The 10,296-nt window shown below is 41.1% G+C and overlaps 1 protein-coding gene, 1 non-coding gene and 1 pseudogene across 2 annotated transcripts in view; all 3 read right to left on the bottom strand.

Annotated features, from left to right (window-relative positions):
- Window positions 1-3,217: 3,217 nt before the first annotated feature.
- LOC143653782 (U2 spliceosomal RNA) lies at window positions 3,218-3,408 on the bottom strand. The gene has a single exon (XR_013161528.1). It is a non-coding gene; the product is annotated as a U2 spliceosomal RNA (small nuclear RNA).
- A 3,916-nt stretch (window positions 3,409-7,324) lies between these two features.
- ZC3HC1 (zinc finger C3HC-type containing 1) overlaps window positions 7,325-10,296 on the bottom strand; it is a 61,754-nt gene continuing 58,782 nt past the window's right edge. The window contains exon 10 of the mRNA XM_077130779.1: window positions 7,325-7,448. Within this exon, the coding sequence (XP_076986894.1) occupies window positions 7,434-7,448 (15 nt within the window). The 3' untranslated portion in view covers window positions 7,325-7,433. The remainder of the gene's footprint in view (window positions 7,449-10,296) is intronic.
- LOC143687291 (peptidyl-prolyl cis-trans isomerase A pseudogene) lies at window positions 8,340-8,751 on the bottom strand (annotated as a pseudogene).

Here is a 10,296-nt window from a genome sequence, read left to right on the forward strand (position 1 = left end):
GGTACTCGATAAAGCTATTGAGCCCCTGAATGAAACAAGCCTGGAGCTATCTGATGGCAGGATTTTGTGCTGGGTGAGGTAAGAAATTGAATATTTAACTTATGCCAGTTTAGGTGGGATTTTGTGTTATGTAAAGTTGAGAACCTCCTGGTTCAATTACAATCTGAAATTATTTTATTTATTTGCTCATTTGTTGATGATCTCTCTCAGCAGATTAGCCAGCTCCGTGAGGGCAGGGACCTAGCCTGGCCTTTTCATTCTCTATACCCTAGTATCTAGAATAGCACCTGTCTCAGAATGGATAAACTATACCAAGCTCCCGTTCCTAACCCTGCTTCTCTCATTACATATTTTATATTTAAAAAGCAGAGTTTGATAAGCAAGAAGTGCCAATCCTTAAGCAAATAGGAAGTCCTTAATTTTGGAGATCTGGTGTCTGCATAACTTCAGCAGAAACCTTGTTTTTTAGAGAGGCAGAAATTTTGTATGGATCCAGTGGAGACTCAAGGGGTTCCAATTTCAACAAAACAAGGAAGTAAAGATCAAAGAGAACATGACTGATTAGGATATTAACTCTCAGAGTTTGGTGTGAATCAGAGTCACCTGGAAACTTGTTAAAAAAATTCAGACTCCTGGCTCCACCCCATGGACTCTGATTTAATGGGTTTAAAGTGGGGCCCAGGCATCGGTATTTTTAACAAGCCATCCAGGTGATTCTGCGGCCCACCTGTGGTCGGAGAACCACAGGAAAAGGGTGAGCTGAATGAGGAGTCTGGATTGAGGAAGTAAAGAAATTTAGCTCTCATAAATTCTGGGGTCATGAAGAGTACTTACTCTGAGGCCCATAAGGGACAGAAGGCTTGGGAGGACTGTGACCACTCTCTGTTTAGATTCAGTTGCTGTGGAATTCTGTGGCACAGCTCATGCACGAAAGGCAGGCAGTCAACTCAGGTCAAGACCAGTCTCCTTCCAGAGGCAGCAGGGCATTTGACCTTCCATCCCTTCCTGTGAGCTTGATCATTTGTGCCTTTTTGGTCCATTCTGGGAAGGTGATAGACATGACCTGAGCTGCTGAAAATTCTTTCTGGTGGTTTGGGAGTATGTTCAGGACTGGAGATAATCCAACCTACCACAGGTGTCTAAAAATAGAACCAAGCCAGCTGGTTAGGGACCCTGAGCCCCACCCCAGGGATGGAAAGGTCTCTGAGGTGCTGTCATCCTCAGGGAGCAACAACCTACTTTTCAGCACCTCCCGTGACAACCAGACCATTCCCACAGCACCCGATAGCTAGAATTTGACCTTAAAATGAAGCTAATTTTCTCTGTGGCTGCCAAGCAGGCAGGCAGGCCTGAAAGACTCAACCACGCTGCCACACTGAGTCAGCTGGCCCCCATGGGCCTTGCCAGCCTACTCTGGCCACCAAGAGGGCTCTATGTTAAATTGGGAAGGTGGTCCCCATGGAACAGCTGAAGCAAGGGCTTAAAATAGAAGGCCCTCCCTTACCTGCTCCTGCACCACTCCTCACTTACCCTGCCTCCCAGTCTCTGCTACTGCCTGTTTGCAGGGAAAGTGGGACACTGCCTCTGAGTCTTCTGACTACGGGGAACCAAGGGTGAAGAGGAGCTATTAGCACAGTGGAAATGCCAAGAGGAGGGGCATAAGCAAGGGGCTGGTGTCTGTTTAAGCACATGTATGTGTTGGGCCACACACTCTTGGAGGATGTGTGTGTGTGTGTGCATGCGTGCTTTATTTTGGAATAAATTTTTATTGAGCGTGAACCGTCTTCATAGCTCAATACTAATATCATGAGAAGCACAAAAAAGTGCACCCATGGTCCTTGTTCCTGAAGAGCAAAAAATGTGGTTGGAAAATTACTAATTCACTTACTAAGTCTTTTTATTTTGGGGGGGAATGCATGGGCTGGGAATTGTACCTGGGTCTCCTGCATGGCAGGCAAGCATTCTACTACTGAAGCACCCATGCCCCCTCACTTATTAAGTCTTACCATATGCCAGGCCCTATTCTCATCACCTTACAATTTCCTAATTCATTTAATTTTCACAACTATCTTAGGAGGCGGCTACAGGGTAGTTACAAGTACTAGCATTCCAATTCTAAAGATGAAGAAACAGACAGAGAGAGGCTAAATCATTTTCCTAGTTCAGAGCTAGGATTTGAATGCAGGTGGCTGGGGCCACAAACTGTGCTGTCTACCCTGGCACGGCACTGCCCCTCAAATGTGATTCACTCAGAATGAGAACTGATAAAATGTCAAGGTCCTTTTCTCCTCCTGGGAATTCATAACTATGAAGTTGGAAGACTGCTGTTGCTGTTGTTGTTTAATCAAAAAGTAGAACCGCAGGATCTCTAGTCTAAAAGGAACGCAAAGGTTGTGGAGTGTCACAACCATCATCTGGAACTTGACATTCAAATAACTGTTGTCTTCAACTTTGGAAGGCTAAATAGTGATCCTGTGTGGCTCGAAACATTCTCAGCTCTCTGGTTTTGGAGTTGCTTCCAGAAACAGTTTTTGAGCAAGACAAGAATCGGTCTCCAGAGAGTCACATTTATTTTATTTTATTTTGGGGGGCTGAGGGAGAAGTGCAGAGGCCAGGAATCACTTCTTTTTTACCCAAAATGTTATTACCTAGTTTTATCACACAAATGATTTGCCAGACTTAATTTCTAAGTCAGATCTCCAAATAACTCACAGCTTTGCCTCCATAGAGGTTATTCAAAATAATGTGTCAGAGGCTCTGTCTAACAGCTGTTTCCCAAGAGAAGTGAAAGGAAATGAACAATCCTTCTGAGAAATCACAACTTTGTTAGAATGGTGTGTGTGTGAACGATCATCTCTTGTTTCGACTTTTGAAGGAGAATATTCATTTGGATATCTTGATTCTGCATGTTAGAAAAATCAGTCTCACTGCTTTTTCTTCTGTCCATTAGGTTGTAAGCTCTGGAGAGCAGGGGTCTCTTTTTTTTTTTACTTCCTAGCTTTTATTTACCACTTGCGTGAAACTTGGGTTGGCCATCACCACGAATAAAGGACGTGTCAGTAGAAAAGAAAGAAAGAGACGAAGAAGAAATGACTGTACATGCAGCTCAGGGGGAAAAACACGAAGAGAGCTGTAGACATCCCGGTCTGGTAAAGAAAAGAAGCAAAGCAGAAGAGCAAGGAAAAATCAAGTCTGTCAGTTCACACCGCAATTGAGGAGGGGGTGCACCATTCCTGGAAGTACTGCAATACCAGGTCGATGCGTGGAGTGGACGGAGCAAGCTCCTATTCCATCTCCCTGCTCCAAAAATCCATTTAATATATTGTCCTCGGATAGGGAACATATCAGATATTAAGCTGATAAGAACAGATACTACACTTGATCTTAGCCAAAAGGCCGAGAAGCGATTGAGCAGGGGTCTCTTTTACCCACTGTTTTATCTCTAGCACCTAGCAAAATGCCTGACTCAGGGTCAATGCTTACTAAATGCTTGTTGAATGAATGAATGAAATGATATGCTAAGTAATAATAGAACTGATGACCAGTAATGGGAGACTGTGCACTGCACACACCACTAAGGAATCCTCAGAACTTGGAGAAATGAAAATGAACATATTCAGCCAGATGCAAGTGTATTCCCCCTTGAAATAGGTTTGCAAATGTATTGCTGATGAAGACTTGGGAAATCGTCAAGACCATTCAAAGGTGTTCAGTCAGATCTAGAACAAAAAGGACTTATAAATGAATTAATGATTTTGAAACTTAGCTAAAGAAAGAATGTCCTGTCAGGGTAAGTGGGTGGATCATACCTGGGCTAGTCCTGGAATTTGGAAAAAAGGGAACTTGAAGAATAAAACTAATCCATGTGATCTCTGGTGACAGATCTCTACCTGAGCACTGTACCCCGCAGTGAAAGCTACCCTTGCAGAGGGCAAGTGAAACCTAAACCACCAGTTCCTAATAATCCCAGCACTTATCATTTTCCTGACCCATTGTCTGTGATCCCACACTCTCCAAGGAAACTTTTGCATGCATTTGGTTTTCCATGAGACTTTCTGAATTCTGGTTGCTGTCCAGTGAATTTTATTACCATGAGTTGATTTCCTTGAATTTGATCATCTCTAGATGCATAGGCAATAAGCTTCTGGATCAGGATTATGGAAACCTTGGACCCCTCCCCTTGACATCTATTAATCTTTAACAAAGACAGTAACATGAAAGATGATAAAAACAGCTAACAATTATATTGAACACTTACTATATGTTAGGCATTGTTCTAAGCACTTTTTATTGTCACTTGAGCATCATGTCAAACCCCATATGGTAATAACCTCATCTTATGGATAAGGCAAAGAGGAGTTAGGTAAATCCCCCAAGGTCACACAGCTAATAAATGGCAGAGCTATGATTTGAACTCAGGGACTCTGACTTCATTCTTTGTTTGTTTGTTTTTTAATTTTTAATTTTTCAGAGCCCATATTTTTATCCACTATGTCAGAGTAGAAACATTACAAGATACTATGTGAATAAGAAAGAAGTGAGTTGAAGCAGTGAGAATACCCTAGGAGTTCAGAGCAATGAACCATGTGAGCTGGTTTGAGATTGGGATAAGTCCTGTGTCTTAAAGGGTAAATGGGTTCTAATGAGAGAGAGATATAAGGAAGGACATTCCATGCCTGGGATTAAGGCAAGGGCATGGAGGCTGGGCTGAATACAGTTTGTTCAGGAAGAATATACATAGGCCATCCTGGCTGGAGCAGACCCTTCTCATGGGATTTAAACTTAAAAAGGTTGGTTGAAACCAGACTGTGAAAGGTCTGATTCCAAAGATAATGGGGAGTCATTTGAGAATGGCAGTGGCTTGATTACACAGCACTTTAGAGTGGTTAGTTTGGCAGGAGGGTGTGTAGGTAGGATGGGCAAGATGGGGTAAAGTTCGGAGGCAGAGCCATCTCCGACAGTAATCTAAGCACGGAGTCAGGAGGGCCTGGGTGGTACACGGAGCAGAATAAATATGGAAGAAAACAAGTGAAGCTGGGAAATATGCAGGATGGATGAAGCCACAGGATCTGAAGAGGATTGATGGAGATGTTGGAGAAGGAGACATCACACATCAATGATGCCTCCAAGATTTCCAGCCCCAATGACTGGAACTACAATGAGGGAAACGGGAAATGACTTTTGGTCAGTCACACTGAGCTTGAATGACAACAAGCCATCCAAGTGGAAATATCCAGCAGGCTGTTGGAAATGTAGGGGAAGAGCTGGGTTAAAAATCTGGGCTAGAGAGAGAGAAATTGGGAAAAAAATCTTTTTTAAAAGAAAACAAATAAGAGCTCATCAGGGGAGCTATCCTGGAGTCCCCATTTGTAGTCCAATTGCTCTCTGTGTCCCCAGATATGCCAGACTCATTCTCAGCTAGAGAGAAACTGGCCTGCCTGTGCTGCCCATGCAGGTGGATGCCTGAGCCCCTGGTTATCTGACCAGAGATACAAACATTTCCTTTTCTCTTCAGTTTGAAAGGATAAGGTTGCATTTTTCATGTCAAGTATTTTATAAGTTGTGTTGGTTAGAAGTCATTTTTTGTTACAAGTAACAAAAATACCATCAAGAGAAAACATAAATTCAGGCAAGAATCATCAGTGGATGCTAAATTGGAGTGGGAAGTTTGATGAGGAACTGGATATGAATGCACTCTCAACAAATTATTAATTGCAAAATGATAAAAACCATAGAGTAGAGAAAGCAGACACCTTAAATAAGTGATTAACACTAACGTCACATTGTGTGGCACAAAAAGATACCATGTATGCTACCCTGAGAAAGGCAGCACATCACCTATGAGGAAATCCAGTCAAATGTGTAGCCTGGAAGAAATCTGGGACTCTTCATGCATTTATTCACATACTAAGTATTGAGCATCTGTCCTAGGTCAGGCACTATTTTAGGCACTGGCCATACAACAGAGAATAAAAATAATATAATGCAAAAAAAAAAAAAAAAAAAAAAAAAGAAGGAAAAGAAAAGAAAAGCGTAACTGAATCTGATTACAAGAAAAATCAGGTATATCCAGATAGAGGAACATTCTGTAAGATAATTGGCTTGTTAAAAAATGTCAGGAAAGGGGAAAAAAAAAAGACTGAAAAATAGTTACAGATTAAAGGAAACTAAATAGGTATGACAACTAAATGTAATATGTCATCCTAGATTATATCCTGTGCCAGAAAAAACAAACTTTAAAGTACATCATTAGGACTATTGAAAAAAAAATTAGAGTATACACTAAAGATGAAATCAAAGTATCACATTAGTGTTAAACTTCCTGAATTTGATAACTGCACTATGATTATGTAAGAGAATATCCTTGTTCTTTGGAAATACATTAAAGTATTAAGGCGTATAAAGTATAAAAGAATAAGGGGTATGGTATGTATAATCTTTTTTTTCTGTTTTTGTTTTATTTCTTTTTCTGTTGTCTTTTTATTTCTTTTTCTGAATTGATGCAAATGTTCTAAGAAATGATGAATATACAACAAAGTGATGATATTGTGAATTGCTGATTATATATGTAGAACGGAATGATCACATGTTAATGTTTTAGTTCATTTGCTAAATTTTTTTAAATTAATAAATAAATAAATTTTAAAAAGTATAAAAGGGCATGCAATATGTAATCAACTCTCAAATGGTTCAGAAAGAAAAAAAATGTGTGTGTGTAAAAAGAGAAAATTATAAAACAAATGTGGCAAAATGTTAAAGGCTGATAATTCTGAGTAAAGTACATGGATATTTCCTTTACTATTCTTTTATTCTTTTCTGTAAGTGAAATCATTTCAAAAGAAAGTTTAAAAAAATGCAAACCCAATCTGACCTGAACTGGCTTGAACAATGAGGTATTTTATCATGGCACATAACAGCAAGTTCAAGGGCAGGACAGGCTTCCGGTAGGTCGATCAAGGGGCTCCACAATTTCAGAGACATTAGGTTCCTTCAGTCTCTCCATTTTGCCATCCTCAGCAGATTTTATCCTCAGGCTGGTTGCAAATGGCCCCTGCACTTCCAGGGTTCACACCCAGACATGAGCTATCGACAGAAGAGGGGTGGTTGCCTCCTGTGGCTCTCTGAGGAGCAAGACCAATCTTCCACTATTCCCTCTTTTCTACTCTAACATGTTGCTCCTGCAGTTAACCCCTCTCTCTCCATCGCATTATCACCTTTTCCACCTCTACTGGATAATACCCATCAGTATACAAACATGTGGTACAGCCTTCCAAACGACACCTAGGGAAGTGGTGTCCATGAGGCATATGCTAGAACAAGTGACATATTTGAAAGATGACACTGTTCACAGCATGGGGCCAACACTGTCCTGGGAAATCAGTGTAAAAGCCTAGAGAGAGGCTTGATGAGGACCATAGGCAAACATGGTGTCTTCAGAACGAAGTTATCTAGTAAGGAAAAGAACAGAAAGTAAAATAGCAAAATCTTTCCAAAAAATGAAAATAAACAATAAAAAATTCAAGACCTGGAATACAAATTAGAACTAGAAAAAAGATCCTATAGTAATGGATGGTAATGGATGGAGGCGATGATAGCACAACATTGTGACTATAATGAACAGCACTGAATTATATATTTTATTGCAATTATAAGGAGAAATTTTAGGTTGTCTATATGGCACTAGAATGAAATTTTAAAAAAACCCAAGGAAGTGCACAACATAAACAGTGAATCCTAAGTTCTAATTATAAAATTATAATTGAAATTCTAGGTTTTAATCATAAAAATGTGCTTTTATCAGGGTGGGCCACAGTGGCTCAACAGGCCTAGTTCTCGCCTGCCATGCCGGAGACCCGGGCTCAATTTCCAGTGCCTGCACATGCAAAAAAAAAAAAAAGTGCTTTTATCAATTGAAAAAATGTAACACTCCAATGCACGGTGCTAATAATAGGGTGGGAAATGGAAATCCTGTATATTATGTATGATTGTTCTATAAACCCACAACTCCTCTCATAAAAAAAAAATCCTAAAAAAACAAACATGTAGCAATACCTTTTATCTTGAAACAACAAAGTCCTCTTCTAGCTACCAATCCAATTCTCTAATGTCTTTTATAGCAAAAACCCATAAATGGGGTGTTACCCCTACATGCCTCTTCCTGGGACTCCACATTTACTTTTAATTTTTATTATGGAAATCGTTATACATATTAAAAAATAGAACAGAATGATGACCCCCCTGATTTTAGGTGTTTTATTTTCTCTTTTTGGTTGTCTAATTTATTTCATAATCATAAACTTAACTCTGTAATCCAGCTAGACTTGAAAGGGGGAGGATAATGTAGAATCCAAAGAACTGCAATGAGAGCACAATGACAGGATACCGAGGCAGACCAGGAAAGGTGGGATGCTCTCCTGGGCTACAGAAATCAAATTTATTAGACTTGTCCACAGATGGCAATGGTGATCTTCTTGCTGGTCTTGTCATTCCTGGACCCAAAGTGCCCATGGCTTCCACAGTATTCATGCCCTCTTTCACCTTGCTACAGACCTCATGCTTGCCATCTAACCACTCAGTCTTAGCAGAGCAGATGAAAAACCGGGAACCATTTGTGTTGGGTCCAGCATTGGCCATGGACAAGATGCCAGGACCCACGTGCTTCAGAGTGAATTTCTTATCATCAAACTTCTCCCCATAGATGGACTTGCCACCAGTGCCATTACAGTGTGTGAAGTCTCCACCCTGGCACATAAACCTAAGAATAATCTTCTGAAAGCAGAACCCTTATAAGCAAATCCTTTCTTCCTAGTGCTCAGAGCATGAAAATTTTCTTCTGTCTTTGGAACTTTGTCTGCCATCAGCTCAAAGGAAATGCAGCCCAAGGGCTTACTGTTGAAGGTGATGTCAAAGAACACAGTGGGGTTGACCGTGGCTGCTGGTGGGGGACTGCAGTGGCTGATGGTGGCATCTGCAAGGACCCTAGGTGCTTTCTTAATGTCTTGCCATGGATTTTTAATGAATATCTCCTACTTAACAGTGGTCAAATTAAAACTCTTGACTCCCCTTCAGATATGTGCCACCCTCCACCTTTCTCCTTTCGATAAGGTGTACAACTGTTCACCCAGCTCAGACCCAAAACCAACAGTTACCTTTTGTTGAGCAAAGAGTAAGCTAGACCCAGAATGTGCAGGTACTCTGATACCCACCCTGCAAAATCCTAGCCTGGAAGCCCACATGAGGAATGCCCATTCATCCCTGCCTCTGTCTCTCTCTCAGTAACTCTCTCTCTATCTCTGTTTCACCTCTCTCTCTGACCAAACAATACTAGAACACACTGATTGTTAGTATGCTGAGAGCAAGCCACACAGAGTAAATACACACTCTCAATGGGTATGTGACTGTATAACCCTTACCTAAAGCTGAGAGTAAGATAAACAAGCCTATCCCTGGATCCAAGAACATCTGGGTTCTGCTAGGAAGAATTGAAATTGGATACTAGTGTGATGTTTTAGTTTGTTAAAGCTGCCGGAATGCAATATACCAGAAATGGAGTGGCTTTTTAAAAGGGAATTTATTAAGAGCAAGTTTACAGTTCTAAGGCCACCGAAATGTCCAAACTAAGCCAACAAGAGGTTACCTTCACCCAAGAAAGGCTGATGTCTTCCAGAACACCTCTGTCAGCTTGGGAAGGCACGTGGTGTGTCTGTGGGCTTTTCTTTCCTCATTTCATAAGGCTTTTCATAAGGAGGCATTTTTCTTCTGCATCTCCAAAGTTCTCCAGCTGTTTGGGTTCTGTCGGCACTGATGCTTTTTCCAAACTGGTTCTTTCTTAAAGGGCTCCATACGTGACCTCACCTTGAATGGGTGGAGACACAGCTCTATGGAAACCACCTAATCAAAAAGTACCATCCACAACTGGGTGTGTCACATCTCCATGGAAAGAATAAAAAAGATCCAACTCTGGGCGGGCAACAGTGGCTGAGTGGCAGAATACTTGCCTGCATGCCAGAGACCCGGGTTCGATTTCCGGAGCCTGCCCATGCGAAAAAAAAGATCCCACCCAGCAATACTGAATCAGGATAAAAACATGGCTTTTCTGAGGTACGCAACAGTTTCAAACCAGCACAATGAATGGTAAATAGTCCACTAGACTAGAAAACGTAGGGAAATATATCCACCATCACACACACGCCTCCAAATACTTATACACAACTCACATCTCCCCCACCAGAAAACAAAACAAGAGCAAAAGGCCAAGCAACCAGTTAGTGTCTAGATGAACTGTTTATATCTAAT

This window comes from Tamandua tetradactyla, chromosome 1 (genome assembly GCF_023851605.1).
Source record: "Tamandua tetradactyla isolate mTamTet1 chromosome 1, mTamTet1.pri, whole genome shotgun sequence".
Taxonomy (NCBI): domain Eukaryota; kingdom Metazoa; phylum Chordata; class Mammalia; order Pilosa; family Myrmecophagidae; genus Tamandua; species Tamandua tetradactyla.